The sequence below is a fragment of the Wolffia australiana genome, chromosome 6 (genome assembly GCF_029677425.1).
Source record: "Wolffia australiana isolate 7733 chromosome 6, ASM2967742v1".
In the NCBI taxonomy this organism is placed as follows: Eukaryota; Viridiplantae; Streptophyta; class Magnoliopsida; order Alismatales; family Araceae; genus Wolffia; species Wolffia australiana.
Window position 1 is genome coordinate 5,763,573 of NC_135840.1, and position 17,524 is coordinate 5,781,096.

Genomic DNA, 17,524 nt, shown 5'->3' on the forward strand with positions numbered 1-17,524 from the left:
TTAAATATTGTATTATTGGTTTTTGGGAATATTTTATTATTTAGAAATGTTTTTTAATCAGTTTAATTGGCCACCTTCTCCGTTCCGGGCAAGTATTTAAATGAGAGGATCAGCGAAGGAACGCGGGAACTTGGCAAAGATGGAACTTGGCGATGGGCAGTGCGATTGCGAGATGGGAGAGATTCTTCCCTCGGGCAGTTCTTCGATTGCGCAGGAGCTTCGGAGGTTGGAGAAGGAGAAGGAATCTCTCGAAGTCCGCATATCCTCGCTGAGGATGCAGTTGGAAGCCGGAAATCCGTCGAACGCGGCGCAGATTGATGAGCGCAGCACGAAGGAGGGGGAAATCCCCAATCCAGAAGCTTGTGTGCGCGGTCTGACTCCGCAGATGGTGCACCGCTATAGCCGGCACCTTCTACTCCCGAGCTTTGGAGTTCGCGGTAGGCGTTTCTTTTGCGGTTGATCTACCTTTTCTTCCCTCCGACTCAATTCTGATTTGAATTGATTGGAAACTGAACCTGGGTCCTTCATGGTTTGTCTACTCGAAGGAAGTGGCTTCCCCTGCTGTTAAAGGGACCATTTCCTGGCTCTACTACGGGTTTTTCCCGTTAATGTTAGTATCTGTAGAGTGGTCAGCGTCGTTGTCAAAATTGACATTGGATGAAACTCTTGGATTTAGTCGTGTGTGTACTCTCTACTCTAAGCGGGACATTACTTCTGTTGGAGAAAAGTATTTCATTCAGTTCCTTTGTGTTTGCACCCTTTTTATTTATTATGATCACTTGCAGTTGTTTAGAACGATAATGTTAAAGACCCTATAGACGGGACGACGTGAGGAACTTATACAGTTAGATATGTAATGGATAATATAATCCAAGGAGGAAGACACGAAGGCATCTAAAAAAACACTTTCCATTATCCGGAATATCTTTGTTTCTAGTTCCACATGGCATGTGTTTCAATGGCAAATATCAGTGATAGATCACTGATGCATATTAATTGCGATTCATGCTGAGGATAATTTTTGTTTGTATGCGCGTTACGTTTTACAAGGCATGAAATATGCGACATTGGTTCTGTTATAATACTTTTGTTTAAAAAATGTCATTTAATCTCTACATCTTTTTAATCATTCATCCATTTCACTGATCTGGGGTTATCTTCCTTTTTTTTCTTAAGAAAAAATCTATTATTCATCCATTCAGTAATCTTAACATTTAGTTGAGATGAAAAATTGATTTGATATTTTATGAGGCCTTTTGATTATTTTGCTTTTCTGCTCAGGTCAGCGCAACCTCTCAAAAGCCTCAATTTTAGTGGTTGGAGCAGGAGGCTTGGGTTCACCCATCATTATGTATCTTGCTGCATGCGGTGTTGGTAACTCCCCTCTTTGCGAAAGAAAATTTTCTTTCAATATTTGGCTTTGAACGCATTCAATGCCATGAAATCACGCTTCAAAGAAATCCTGTAACACCTAAGTCAACAGAGTGGGATATAGAGACCGGGTGATGATAACTACGTCTGTTAGAATACAGGTAAAGGGTCACGATTGTCTGAAGTATTTTATGATACCTGACATATGTTATGAGCCTGTCCTTCTCCAGCGATGGCCGTACTTGGATAGTAATTTTCTAAAATTGCAGTAACCTTGAGTGTATAGCGATATTCAATACAAGTAGATAAAAACACCAAGAATTGATCACTAAAACAATATCTGAATTTGTTTCCAAGAACATGAATCCTCTCAAGAGTGATTTGCTGGGTAATGGCTGGTGATGGCCACGTCCATTGTGCAATTATTTTGCGGGAACACAATCAGATTTGGTGAATGATCCGCCGCCCACTGAAACTTCTCCATTTGGCATGGGGTAGTGCTCTGTAAGGGACAAGTTGTATCAACTGTTAATTTGACCGAACTACCCGGGATTCTACAGGAGTATCATGATTCAGCTTCAGGCAGCCATACTGGGTTTCTCTGTACTCATTAACTCATTATCAGGATCTATAACTTCCACGAGTGAAGGACTCGATCAAGTCATATGCGAATCAATGCCATACTTGTCACACACATGAAGTCTCTTCATTAGCCGCGCTTGGTTACTCCAACGTCTTCCTATCCCAGAGGATATTTGGGAAGATGTTTCTACAGATTTGATCAAGGTCCTCTTCATTCCCAACGTTTTAACTGTATTTTTGGTGGTGGTGGCTTGTTTATGCAGGTACTGCCACTTTATACCTTTGAAACATCCCTCTACAATGACAGTCATGGCAGGGAAATTGATCAAAGACGCAGTTTGACTTCATGGTAATCATCCATCGCATCTGGTAGATACAATTTTCACCAGCACATTTTTGGAAGATGTGTTTAATCAGCAAGGAACTATCTTGAAATTGATCTTGTCTTATCATCCACTAACCAACTGACAATCTAAGGTGGTGAACAGGGGGCTAGAAACTTACCTGAGGCACTTCTCTTCAGAGGCACAAACATCTTGATCAAAATGACTTTACTTGCTTGAATTCACCTACACACCATTATTCCTTTCATCTCAACAAACAAGGCCTTTCAAGATGCTTTAGAGCTGGGTCCTTCAGAGTTTGGTTCTTAGCATGATCTGATGTTGGCGAGGTTGAAATAAAAATGCATCCATGGTGCAGTCAATTTTGAAGGAAAACGCTGAGAAGTGAGGTCTATCTGAGATTGAGACCTTATAGGATGAATTTATTGGCAAAGCAGACGAATGAGAAACTGGCACCTAGATTCTTCAGACCCTTTGAATTTTACTGAAAGTGACGCATGTAGACAGAAAATTGTGCTTTGCATCTGGTATCCCATGTTTCTCAACTCCAGAAGTCCTAGGATTGGGCGATCATCACCTATCAAATCCATCAGCATTATCCGCATGTATAGAGATGAAGTTGCATCAAGGAGAAGGCGCAGCATGAAGACTTGCATGTCAAGTTGAGACATGTTTTATGTGGGAAGGCATCCTGGATGAAAACTCCTTTGGTAACCCATATCAATTATCAGAGAACAGTTCCAGATTGTCACCTTGGGGAAAGGCAAAAGCTGAGGGGGGGGGTTGCAATGATATGACACCTGAAGAGTTTTATGAAAGAGAGAGTTGGAGAAGATGGCAGCGTTGGAAGCGAGAAGAACAAACTCAAGACGGGGATTCAAAAGCACGTCCAGCAACTTGCCACTAGATGTGCTGACTCATAAATAGAAAGAAGCCAAGAAGTAACCACCAGTTCGTAACTGAATAGGTAAATAGTTCTGAAACTGGAGGAGAGACGTCCTTTGGCAGGAGCATGGAATTTCCTCGGGAAAAGGAGGAACTGGACTGAGTGCGAGAGAGTAAATGGTGCTTTGAGTTGAAGATACACCTCTAACTCATTTGGCACTGACAGTTATCAGTTGACATCGGTTGATGAAATTTCTCAGTTTGGGGAATCATTTGTTCCTTGAAGTACAAAGGGGCCTTCTGTTTCTTTCGTTCTTACTCATGAAACTTGTATGTCATCAATGAATTACTCATCTATTTAATTTAAATTCAGAGAGTTTAGTTATTAATTCTTCTCTTTGTAGGGTGCTTAGGCATTGTGGATGGTGATAATGTTGAGCTTAACAACTTGCAACGCCAGGTACCTTTTAAAGACTCTGTTTATCAGATCTTTCAAAAAAAAGAGACTGTTTATCAGTGATTATCTGGGAGGATGTATGTATATCATCTTCAATTCTTCTTCCATGATGCAATGTCATTCCATTTTGTGGAGAATATTAATTATGATTTTTATTCACGATATAAGTTTTCAGTTGGTATTCAATTTGTTCAGGTCAATCATCGATTGTGTTGCATATTGTGCATAAGTCTTGACATATTCTTCACTCTCTTCATGCATCTTTTCTGATGATTGGGACTCAAAGAGGAAATTAAACATGGATAGATTAGAAAGCAAAAAGTTACAACTATAGAGTGGGATTATTTATGGTTTATGCTCATATATGATATATACCGGATATCTATGGGTTAAGGCCCATGTAGACTAAATAATAGGTTAAATCGAAACTCAATAGGATAGCCTTGAAGTTCCTTGGAAAATGAATTGACAAGTTGATCACTGGAGGGAATATCAACTAGGGCCGTAAGTTGGGCTTGAACCTTCTCCTCTATGAAGTTGCGACCTGCATTGATGTGTTTTGGCTGCTGCATAAACACTGGATTGGTAGTAAAATGAATGGCTGCCTGATTCTCTCAATAGATTATGCACTAGATTGAGAGACCACCAAATGCATCTTTCTCTGTCAAGAAATAAAGTTGCCATTGAGGAAAATGTTATAGTCAGTAATGAAACAACAACAAAAATCCATCACACAGGTCCAAAACAGTAGCAGAGAAGTCAAAATTCCTGCGGGAGTGGAGGTAAGAAGGGGTCGGTCCTGTCCACCCATAAAGTATATTTAATGGAATGCATATGGCCTCTGTGATGAGCAGAGGAGAGGTATGGTGGTTAGATACCTTGGTGTATGGGGTGCCATCATGGTGTGGTTGCAGGTGACCATGTTAGTGGAACGTGAGACATGGAATTGGAGATTTCCTCACAAGATACCTCACTGTGAATGTGGTGGGTAGATCTGGTGGGTAGATGGTGACCTGGAATGAGGCATTTTCTAAAGAAGATTGTTGGACAGGGCAGTTCGCTGTAGCAGCACAGCGGAAGAGGAGAATGGATGGCTTTAAGTTGGCGATCATCTTGGTCTACGGGCCAGTGAACCCGATATCTAGGACATCCTTTTAGGGAGAACATGCAATGATTGCTTTGAAATTTCAGGGATTATCTGTAGTGGTGGAAAATAGATCTCAGGGGCGGGTGTACGAGACTTGGCATCTGAAGATTTTTGGGCGCCCATTCTGGAAATGTCTGTGTAGAAAATGGGGACGGCTGATTATGTAAACAACCTGATCTCCATTGGACTACATCTTATGCTCAGTGGAGCTCCTCAAGCAATTAATGCTGGCGGATGTGCGATAAAGCCTTCAACTCCACCCGTACCAGAAGGATGAGGACGACAGATCTGACAATAAAACCTTCAGGAAATTCGCAATTGCGAGTCCCAATATGAGATGAGAAATATTATTTAGAGTCCAGGAAGAGATTACAAGTAGAGAAGAAATGTTTTAAGGGAAAAAGGAAAGAGGTAGGCTGAATAAGCTTCACTCATCCAGCGGGAGGATCTCTGATTGCTAGCCAAGATGTCCGGTAGCTCCGATTTTAAATGAAAGAAAAATACCTATCTTTTTCTTGATTAAAACCTGTTAGCTTGCTCCATGGCTAGTCGGCATTTGACCTAGCCGCCAGTCAGAGCAAGAGAAGGAGGCGGGAGAGAAAGAAAGCTTGTTACTTTACTCCTTAGGGTTTCTCTAGTTTAAACCCCAGAGACTTACAAGTAAATGGGCTGGGCCCACAAGTAAATTCGCTAGTGTATTGGCGAGTTAGTGGGCCTTTTATATGTGGGTCCCACATTTACAGAATAACAAAGAAAGAGAGAAATAAAACTGCAAGAAATAAATGTAAGCTCCTCTGCTAACACCCCCCCTCAAGCTGGTGCATAGATGCTGTCAATGCCCAGCTTGGATGTCATCTGCTGGAAGTTATTGCTGGGAAGGCCTTTTGTCAAGATGTCAGCTAGCTGATCCGATGATGGAACATACTTCATCTGGATGATTCTTGAGTCAATTTTCTCTCTAATAAAGTGTCTGTCGACATCCACATGTTTTGTTCGATCATGTTGTACTGGATTATGTGCAATATCAATTGCGGATTTACTATCACAGTACAGGATGATTGGAGAGTCTTGAGAGAAACCTAAGTCTTCTAGGATCCCTTTGATCCACAATACTTCACATATCCCTTTGGCAACCGATCTGAATTCTGCCTCAGCACTAGATCTGGCGACAACATCCTGCTTTTTACTTCTCCAGGTTATCAAATTCTTACCAATGAAGGAGCAATACCCGGATGTTGATCTCCGGTCTACTACTGACCCTGCATAATCGGCATCAGTGTAGATCTTTACAGAGTAATCACTGTTTCTTCTGAATAACAAACCATGTCCAGCTGTCCCTTTCAGATAGGCTAGCACTCTATGATCTACTTGCCAATGTGTTTCTCTTGGGTCATGCATAAACTGACTTAATACTCCAACGGCGAAGGCTATGTCTGGTCTGGTATGGCTCAAGTAGATAAGTTTACCAACTAATCTTTGATATTGTTCCTTGCTGACTCGACTGTCATCCTCGCATGCCCCTAGCTTCAAGTTGGAGTCAACTGGAGTACAGGCAGGCTTGGATTCCAGCATCCCAGTATCCTTTAGGAGATCGAGTGTATATTTGCGTTGAGAGATGAATATTCCTTCTCTTGAGTAAGATACTTCAATTCCTAGGAAGTATCTCAAGTGCCCCAAGGCTTTGATAGCAAATAGCTGTGACAGCTGTCTACTCAATTCCTGAATAGCTTTTCCATCACTTCCAGTAATTATGATGTCATCTACATAGACCAACAATGCCACGACCCCCCCTGACTTGGAGTGTCTAAGAAACAAGGTGTGATCCCAGTTACTCTGAGAGTACCCCATATTTCTCATGGCCAGTGAAAATTTCCCAAACCAAGCACGTGGTGATTGTTTCAACCCATAAAGTGTCTTCTTCAGCCGGCAGACTCTATTGCCCAACTCAGAAGAGTAGTATCCTGGAGGTGGTTGCATGTATATTTCTTCCTCTAGGTCGCCATGCAAGAAGGCATTCTTGACATCATACTGGTTCAGATCCCACCCGGAGTTTGCTGCAAGTGCAATTAGAATCCGAACCGTGTTGAGTTTCGCCACTGGTGCAAAGGTTCCTGTGTGGTCAATGCCATATGACTGACTATACCCTTTAGCTACAAGCCTTGCCTATTGTGGTGTCAACCTATTTAATTTAGCTACAAGCCTTGCAAGAGGGGTGGGGTCAACCTATTGTGGTGCCCTGGGCAATATGGCTGCATAGGAATAAGGTTATCTTCAATAGAAGAGAGACATCGTTGGACAGTGTTGCACAAGCAGTGACAAGTCTTGCCTCTACATGGTTCAAAGGGTCGCAATCAGAGGGCATGGTGGCCCTTGAAGCATTATGTGTACTGAATGATCATATCTATTTATAACAACAGGAGGGTCACTGCTATTATGTAATCTTCAAATAAAATTTTATGATTGAAATCAATAGAGAGAGAATCAGAGAACACACAATGCCAATCCATGGGGTTGAGAGCTGCATCATCGCTTGCTTATATGCCCACTTCAGTGATCTTGTTGATGTCTATGTGGGTAGAATCACTTGAGAGATACCAACTGCTACCAGGTTAGATTCATGCAATTACCAACTGTGCTAAAACTATAGCTGATAACAAGGGCACTACTTTTCCACTTTAAGCTGGATGTTGTGCTCCAACAGTATCATCCTCCTCCCTATCTTTTAATGTTGGTGTGGCTTAGTTGTCTGGGTCTGCATCAGAGGTTATGTGTCAAGTTTGAGTCTGGAAACCATCTCTCTTCAGGCTACTGGCGGATCTAAAATTTCATATCATGGTGTTGTGAGGGATTCATGAACAATCTTATCCCATCAAAGAAGTTCATAGGAATGTCAAGGAAAAATAACTGAAAAAGCTGGCAAATTAATCGCCCAAGTCTATTGATTCAGAAGTATGGGCATGTTGGCAAAGAGAGAATGAACCATCATGGTTGATAATGGCGCCGCATAATTTTATTTGTCATCTCTGGTTCGTTGAACTCCAAATTCCTGTACTTACGTCAAGCAGCTATGTTGTGATTACAGGAGGGGACAGTGCTGTTCTCTTTAATGGTCAGTTACTCAGGACCTTTTTCTAGAGCTTTGCAGCAGCGAACTTATCTTGGAACTGTAATGGATGCAAATCCTTGGCTGGCTTTGCATCTACCAGGAGTCACTAGCGGTCCAAACTAATGCGCATTGGACCCATACAATTTTTTCTGCGTAAACTCCATCAAATCCCCGCTGAGGTACAATGCACTTGAATATCTTTCTCAGTAATTTTCAGGTCACTTCTTCTCTACCACAAGGCTTCCCCTCCAAGCAAGGAGATGGTCACTGTCAATAATGAAGAGAAAAGAGAGGGGAGAGAGTGACACAGCCAGGAAATTGGGGCAAAAAACATCATCAATTATTTTCTTCAACAGGCCCCTTTATACACCTTTAAACTAGAGGGAGAGAATCCCCTTAACGGTCATATTTTTGAAAAATATGACCGTTGAAGGAGATAGCTGTCCAACGGTCAGAATTTCTGACCGTTGGAGCCTGGGCCTGAGATATCTCAGACCCAGTAAATATTAGGCTCATAAAGGGCCTAATATTGGCCTTACTCGGACCTCCCACTAATGGGCCCTTAATGGGCCCTTAGTGGATAATTAGTGGGCCCTTAATGGGCCCTTCATTTTAGGTTAGTCTTTTATTCATAATCCTAGAGTTAATCTATTACATTTTACACAAAGGCCTCGGGCCCATTGGTTAGCTTAAATCCTAACACATATCTTCCATGATCTAACAGTCACCATTAATAACTCGCCAGGCACTATCATGATTTGACTATCTAACGTGAAAACAGAAGTTTATATACTTAATTCAAGAATTTTACGCAGCTGGTCATTCAGCCTTCAAGAGACCCCTGCGCGTGCCTTGCATTAATGGTTATGGAAGATATACAGCTGAAAGTATTGCTTGGACTGTTGAAAATGATCTAGGTCATGATTCCTTATGAATATCTGATTCCATTTGTGGATGAATAATTGAACTAATTTCAAGCTATGATTTCGGAAATAAAATTTGAATGATGCCAACCTCAAGTCTGCATGCTTGAAGCCAATATCCCGAGAGATGCTTTGAAAACTCATGATATCCTCTGACAATTTCTGGCAATGCTTTCTGCCTTTGGGCACAGTATTGGTTCTTTTCAGTCACCATTGAACCTGTTTTTCTTCTATGTTTTTACAAAATTCTGGCCATTTCTTGCTCTTCAACCTCATGAGGAGCTCCCTGTGAGTTATTTTGGCCCATTCAAATTGTGTTAAGAACCCCTGTTTACTGTCTTGCTTGATACAAAAACGATTTTCTTTGGTATGTATGAGTGTTTCCGGAGCTTGTCCTTATGTTGAGCCTTGTTTCTCTGCCTCTTCAGGTTATCCACACAGAAGCTTATGTTGGAGAACTTAAAGTCAAGTCGGCTGCAGCAGCATGTCGTTCGTATGTTATTTTTCTATTGAATTTCATGTTACTTAAAGTTGTAATGTTTGATGTTCATAAAGGTTTCGTACGTGGTTTGATGAGTTTGATTTTATAAGCACACGCTGAGTTCCTTGATAAGTTATTATTCTTTCTGTTGTTTTCGCTGATATATTTGCGTTTGGGTTCAGGATTAATTCAACAATACGGGTAGTTGAACACAGAGAAGCGCTGCTACCTTCAAATGCTCTTGATATCTTGAGCCAGTATCCACTGTGAACATGCCAGACTTTTTAATTTTTTGAGATTATTTCTCATCATCATTAATTAGTTTGTGGACTGTTTTAATCCTCAACATTACAAGGTATGATATCATTGTCGATGCAACAGATAACCTGCCTAGTAGGTACATGATCAGTGATTGCTGTGTTGTACTTGATAAGGTAAGGATCTCCATTAAATACTAGTCGAGTCGTTGAAGCAATTTATCTCTGATTTTTTTGAACTATATTAATCTTTGATTTTAAATGTAACAATTTAAAAGAAAAATGTGTGTTTTCATTGTAGACAGCATTTTAACCAATGTCTGGGCTTCTGACTCAAAAGTCCATGCATGGTTTCATTTGTTGAATTAATGTAATGGGTTTGAAAGTACTCGATTTCCACTAAATCTTAGTGCCTCTGTATCTCTCCTGCAAGAATCGGAAAGAAAAAAATGACATCTTAGGAGCACAATTGAGTTCAAACTTCTGGATGTTCTGAAGCTCCATGCTGTTGGTTTTTGTTTGATTACTGTCAGCTTGCGCCAGTTTTTTTCCATCTTGATTATCTTTCTAGTTATGATCAAATATTCAGTAATTTTCAAGGGTATGTTGATACCCATATGAGATCCGATTAAAGAAAGATCTGTTAAAGGTACTTTCTAATGGAGCTGTGTCAGCACCATGATGTAAATCCTAAATAATATCTTGCATCTAATGGAGGGACATACTATTATTCTGTTCTTTTCTATTCTGATGACATCATTTATGGTATCAGGTGTGAACATTGATGTAATATTTCGAACAATGTCAAGACTTATGTCTCAGAATTCCAATGTTCTTTGGAGCAATACAGACGATAAACCTGACACAGCAGTGCTCAATTGTAAGATACTGAAATAGAAGAGAGATGTAGATAATATTGATGGAGACAAAATTGATGCAGGTGCCCCCTATGTTCCAGCCTCGGCAACAGCTGTCGAAGAAAGTTACTGATTTCGTGAATGGGTCCCACTTTGTCTTCTTTCCTCTTTATTATTATTTTTTGAATGAAATATGGACGATCACCCGAAATCAGTGATCAACCCGGAATTAATGATATACATGAATGTGCAGTACACGACCAGGATGGTCCTCTCCAATCAGCCCTCCTTCCAAACCAATATGTAATGAGGTTCTCAACATCATGTAACACGATATCAGTCGAGACTGCCCTTCCCCTGAACGCCACTTCATTGCGGTGCAGCTATATTGCCCAAATAACCACAAGGGCCCTTCCCCATCCCATCTGTCCCCTGCCTGCATTCCCCTTGATTGAGTCCCAACATGCCGCGTCAGAAGACACGTCCACCCCCGTGAGCTTCTGTGACCTCCATATCACCTGGGCAAACAGACATTCAAAGAAAAGATGCAAACACTTTTCCTCTTTTTGTGTCCACATGGGGCACTCAGAAGATGTATCCAGGAGCATACGTTTTCTGAGGGCTCTGGTCATAACCCGTCTCCTAACTAGTAGCCATCCAAAAATCCATACTTTAATTGGAACCTTTTCTTTCCAAAGCAAGCGGCATGCACGAGCTGTAGAAACTGCTTCTGTAGTATTTTCGCAAAGCTTCTTGTATGCCTCTCCAACCGAAAAGCTGTGCCTTTCTACTCCCAGTCATCACGTATCCTATTTGAAAGGCGCCTATGTGCCAAAGCCTGCTGCATGCTCAGCCATTCATCCACCCTCTGGTCGTCCCAACAATCTCCATGCGTCGCCCCAACACTCTCTGATCGAAGTTCCATGCGTCGTCCCAACAATCTCTGACCGAAGCTTGGGTATTCCCTGCCAGATGGAATAAGTGCGGAAACTCCTCCCGTAGCTTTCTGCTCGCCACCCAGTCATCCGTCCAGTATTGGAATAAATACCCGTCCCCTAGCTTGGCATCAAAGAATCTTTGGACTAATGGGAAGATGAGCCTCATGCCATTCCAGAAAGGAGACGCTCCTCTGATTGGGACCATTCGTTGTTCTCAATTAATCTCTGTACCATAGGTGTCTCTTACTACCTTCATGACCATATCTTCCCCTGCCCCCATGATCCGACCAGCCCATTTTTCCAGTAATACCTTGTTCATGACATACAGGTGTTCCACTCCAACCCCCCTTGCTCCACCGGTTGGCAAACCTCCTCCCAAGAGACCCGAGCAGCTCTTCTACCATTCCCTGCTTCCTGTCCTTTCCAGAAAAAAACCTCATTTTGGCGTCCGAGCGCCTGCCAACTCCCTGAGGCAACTTAAAGACCAACGAGTGAAACAACGGAATGGCTGACAGCACCAATCGTAGGAGTAACAGCCGGCCCCCTTTTGACAGCACACGGCTCTGCCAGCTGTCTAATCTCCTGTCCACCTTCTCAATCACTGTGTTCCAGTCTGTACTCCTGAGTCTTCCCTGTGTAAGTGGCAAACCCAATTGGCGTCCCTAGAGCTTCTTTGCACTGTACTTCTTCCTGCGATAAACCAAAGCCAGCGAATGCAGATTTTGCACGGTTAATCTTCAGAACCGAAAATTCCGTGAACAGATCCAGCAGTGTAGAGAGGTTTCTGGCTTCCTTCACTGATCCTTCCATGAAGAAGGTGTCATCTGCATATTTCAGAAGTGGGATGCCAGTCGGGAAACTTGCTGACTGGAATCCCCTCAACAAGCCTTGAGCACATACACTGGTTGTACATATAGCCAATGCGTCCACCGCAAGAACAAACAGTAGCGGTGCCAGCAGGCATCCCTATTTATTTATAGTCAGCATCACATGTGCTACCCCACTTACCGTGGCCTTTTAGTGACACGTCGAAATTATCCTCCCCAGGAGTAAACGGAGTGTCATTAAAAGGCCACGATAATTCTCCCCAGGAATAAACTTTGTGGCACAAAGTATCTTGCTGGTATCTGGTATGCCGGCCTAAGTAGTAGGATTCAATCTCAACAATAACAAAGATATAGTTAAAAAAAAACCAAGATATTTTCCAGAATAGCAAATTCGTAACTGTTGGTGAGAATACAAGCAAATGGGAACACCTAGGAGGCAAATACATGAGATATGGATGAGCACCCTCGGAGGTTAGTTGAATCGATCTAACCCTTCTAGATCGGGAACTCTTCCCACTCGTCAGCCCTGGTTGCTCCAGAGACTGCTTCAAGAAACTGTCCAATGGCATCCCTGCCTATTGACACCATTATTAACAGACTACTTTATATTATTGACCACGCGCCATGTCATGTAGAGCAAATATGTTTTACCCACTTCTATATATTTTTTGGGTACATCCGTATCAATGTTTGTTACGATAGAAATATCTAGGTTGAATATCAGATTCTGGAGAAGAAATCACAGATGCAGAACGAGAAATAGACTCTTGAGGATTTCATTTTGGTCAAGGAATATATATGAAGTTTATTGGGCCAAAGTAAACATTGCCCAGTAAAATTATAACGGCTAGTACGTCAAATAGGGTGCACATGATGGTTTTTTTTTTTGAAAAAGAGAGTGCACATGATGATGCCATAATGCCATTAAAAGCATTTTTTTGTATTTATGTTTTATATGATTTTCTGTACATTTAGAGCATATGATTTTCATTCTTACTGTTTCAATATGATAGAATACTGTTTCTGTCCCATTTAACTTCAGAACCAATGACAAGGTAAGATGCACGTACCAATAGTTAACATCTTTATTTACAAAAAACCAATATCTGTTGACATGAACATAATTTGTTTAAAAGACCCACAAACTCTTCTTTTATACATTTGTGGCTTTGCTTTTTCAAACTCCTATTTGTTCACATGAACAAAATATGTTTCTTTTTCCATACGTTTAATTGTGGTATGTTTTACAATCTTTCGCTTTTGCTGTTCATCTTTGAATGATGATGAAACATATTTAAGGAATTTGATTTCTGTTTGAGAATATTATAAATTTAACTGAATATTTTTTTACAACATTTTAATTTTTCCTGAACAATCGCGGATGGATCTTGATAGCTTTGTGTTGCGATATTTTCATAATAAAGATTTTGTTCTTGTTACATATCTCATTTTCTTATCTTTCAGCCACTGGTGTCTGGTGCTGCGCTTGGTCTTGAAGGCCAGGTAAGGTTTTTAATTTGGTCTTACACTCAGATCTATATCCCCCTAGAAATTCAGTCCAACATAGAACTTTCTGGAGATGTTGTGAGAACCATAGTTGGGTATCTTATCATGGGCCACTTGGTAGCATTAGTCCACGGATTAAACCCTAATAAATAAAAGGGTGAAGGAAAGAACTAGGAGGATACGCATGAGTTAACAAGCTCTGAGGAGAGTCTGTAGGCTCTAGGGAGATGGAGCCGCCTCTCAAACGACTACCTTATCTATATTCTGTTAGTCATACATGTGATTGGTCCCTGTTTATCATTTCTCTCTACATAACTCAACCTCCATCTATCTGTCTACATCCAACTCACTTGCCCTCTGTAACCATCATAATCTCCCTCTGCGCCTGTTTGTTATTGGGTTGTACGGATCCTTTATCTGGTCCTGGCACTGTCCTCATTCAAGGATTAAGAATTGGTTCAATTTTTTCTCATAATATGTACCCTGCTTGAATATGAGCACTGATGTTTTTTTCCAAGCAGCTTACAGTTTACCATTACAATGGTGGTCCATGTTATCGCTGTCTTTTCCCTACACCTGCACCAGCTGCTGCTTGCCAGAGATGCTCTGACAGTGGGGTTCTTGGTGTAGGTATGTGCTACGATCTCCAACCCCCGTCACGTCAATTTATGTCATTTTTGTCTTCAGCATAGTGTTTCCCTAAATACATGTAGCCCTCCCCTATGGCGGGTGATATGAACCCCATCATATCCAGGGGAATTTTGATAATTTGGTGCTCTAAGGACGTTTCTGATATTTACCCACTAATAGTATTTTGGTCACTTTTCTTTTTAATTTAGTTGTTACCGCTAAATAGATGTTGTCCTCACTTTGGCAATCCAGACAACAAATTATTGAAGATGGGCTTGTCTTCTTCCCTGTGGATCTCCATTATGATGCCAATCCCTCTCCCATTTGATGTCCATCCTGCAGATATCCCACTTCCTGGTAACTTTGGTTCTGCCAGGTCCTCTCCTTGCTTCTCTTCTCAGTGAAATCTTTCTGTCGTCTTCCTCCCTCATCCTCTCCTCGTTTCTCTTCTTAGACAATTTTACCACCATCCTCTCCCTTCCTGATGTCTCCCCAATAAGAACCTCCCCAATAAGGACTCCCCCCTCTGATCTCCATGACTGTGCTACACCATCAGCCTCTCTGATCCTTTCCCCAGCCCACAAAAAAACAAAAATCAACTGAAAGAGTTGCTGCCAGTTTCGCCATAAATATAGCTTTTTAATTTTTGCCTATTATTTGAAGAGATTGTCATGTGCTTCACACTCTGCATGTGTCGGGTCGGATGGCTTTTTTCTTTCTCCATGGGTTTTAGTATTTCTTGAAAATGTTAATCCTTTGCTATTCTCCCAGTACAGTTCTGTTGTCACGATAGTAATTCTGGTAAAAACACGTCATCTTTATCGTGAGGCTCATGTGCGAAGGGCGTTGTAATTATATAGAAATTGGTACCTCCCATATCACTTTCTGAAAGGGAAATGCCTCTTAAAAAAATCCTGAGACTTTTTGGAACTTTCCCTTATAGAGACGTTAGGTTTCTTGAGACTTCCAGCAGAAACTGTTGAATGGCATCTGGAGAGTTTGATATTCCTTTTTCCTGATATGATAAAGTTCATACACAATATGATAGAATTTACTGAGGATTTCCCATATGCTTTTCTGCATTCTTTATTCCTTGCGAACAGGCGCCTAAAATTTTGCATACCGTTTCCGTAGTTCCCGGAATTATTGGTTCTCTTCAAGCTCTAGAGGCCATCAAGGTGGCAACTTCGTGTGGTGAACCTTTGTCCAGCAGAATGCTTCTTTTTGATGCCCTGTCTGGTCATTTTCGGACTGTAAGCTTCTTTGTACTCTTATTCAGAAAGTATGTGTTCGTTTTATTTTTTTAAGCTTTTGAATTAGTTATTAGTCTCATAGTTTTAATAGCTCTTCATCTAAACTTCTGATTCAGAAAGTATGTGTTCAGAATTTCATGCATTTTCTTCATCAGCCTGAGGATTTTAGTATCATCCTATCATTAAAATTGTGGGGAGGTGTGTCATCCATTTTCTGTATTATTATCCTTGGGAAATATTGTAAGAGATGATGTATAGGTGGACTTCTTTCAGCTGTTTGATCAATGAATTGTTTTAATGCATAAATAGATATATACTTCTAAAGTTTGCTAGCCTGCTTTACTATGTCATTTAATCATTTCCTCTCTATCTCTAGGGATTTACTCTGAAGGAAACTTGGTCCATTTCCTTCTAGAAGTTGGATTCCTTATCATGAAATTGTAGTTGTGAAACCATGTTCCTACTATGATGGATATTTACAAAACTCTTTCGTGGGCTGAGTATTCTTTCTTTGCTCTTCAATTTCTCCAGGTTAAGCTTAGAGGAAGGTCCTTGAACTGTGAGGTTTGCGGTGACAATTCAAGATTTACCAAAGAAGTATTTCAGTACTTTGATTATGAGAATTTCACACGGGCGTTGTTCTTTCCTCCGGTAATGGCCCTTCGCATTTGGCATCTGCTTTTGGGAAAAGACCTTATGATAGACATTCATACATACAATGGTTAACTTAAATGTCAGTTGATTATATGTTTATGACATAAGCATGTTGATAGGGTTTGGTGTCAGTCATGATTGTCTGCGTTATCTGATTTCCAAGAGCCGTCATTGTCGTTGACACTATCATTCATAGTCATTGACATAAACATGTGGATAGGGTTAAGGGTCAATGACAATGATGGTTGGTGAGGACAGAACATAGAACCATCATCATTGTCATCATCACCATGCATCATTTCCAAGGTAACACAGAGCACTTAACCATGTCATCATCGTCGACATCATTGTTATTTAGGTTCCAAGGGCCATCATCGTCATCTTCATCATTGTTATCCAGTTTCCAAGGGCCATCATCGTCATTCATCTGTTGAATTCATCATCGTCATTTCTCCAAGCCACACAAGGATGATATGAAGATGACGAATTTGTGATCATCCACCAACCCTACATGTTGATCAGGACAAAATTTTTTTACATGGCGTTGACATTGATAATTTCTTTTCTTCATGTTTTATGTACAGTCAGATGAAGGGCTAAAGTTACTTATGGAAACAGATCGAATAAACACCGCACAGTATAAGGCGCTGGTTGACAGGGGTGATGCCCATGTCCTGATTGATGTTCGACCAGCTCACCACTTTGAAGTAACTGCACTTGCCAATTCGATCAGCGTTCCTCTGTCATGTTTGGAGGTGAAATTGCCAGTGATTCATTCAGCTGTGGACCAAATTAAACAGGAAAAGGGCGTAGATCCTTCTCTCTATGTCATTTGCAGACGTGGAAATGACTCCCAACGAGCTGTTCGGTTATTACATCATCATGGATTCTCTTTGGCCAAGGATATTATTGGAGGTTTGGAGTCATGGGCTAAAGATATAGACTACAACTTTCCTATGTATTAGTTGCAATGTAGATGAGCTGAAGAAATCTTAATGCTCTACAGAGATAAGATGTAAACTTCTAAACTTTTCTTGCGTCAGATATAAGCCCATAACTTTTATTGGTTTATGAGAACTCTAATTTTCTTTTTTAAGCTGTGGAGTATTTATGTTTGAACAGTAGTTTGCGAGGTCAATCATAATGCCACGATGTCCTTAAAAATGCAAAACTGAGGATTCATGTAAAATGTTAGAATATTGACGTTGGGAGAAGTCATAATTGGAAACTGATGTATCTCATTCACTTCATCTAAGCCACCAATTTTGAAAAAATGCTGTGAGGGTTCTTAGAAAAAATGCTCATT

The 17,524-nt window shown here is 40.9% G+C and overlaps 1 protein-coding gene across 2 annotated transcripts; it reads left to right on the plus strand.

The window, feature by feature from the left end:
- The first annotated feature begins 110 nt into the window (after nt 1-110).
- CNX5 (co-factor for nitrate, reductase and xanthine dehydrogenase 5) lies at nt 111-17,314 on the plus strand. 2 transcript variants are annotated; one of them, XM_078577397.1, is made up of 11 exons: nt 112-437; nt 1,282-1,374; nt 3,587-3,642; nt 9,244-9,308; nt 9,479-9,553; nt 9,652-9,730; nt 13,640-13,678; nt 14,203-14,311; nt 15,446-15,564; nt 16,096-16,215; nt 16,803-17,314. In XM_078577397.1, the coding sequence occupies exons 1-11, from the start codon at nt 140-142 to the stop codon at nt 17,181-17,183; spliced, it is 1,434 nt and encodes a 477-aa protein (XP_078433523.1). In that variant the 5' UTR covers nt 112-139; the 3' UTR covers nt 17,184-17,314. The 2 variants fall into 2 exon arrangements, with proteins under 2 accessions (XP_078433524.1, XP_078433523.1); XM_078577398.1 differs by lacking the exon at nt 1,282-1,374 and having other exon boundaries at nt 111-437.
- Nucleotides 17,315-17,524: the final 210 nt, after the last annotated feature.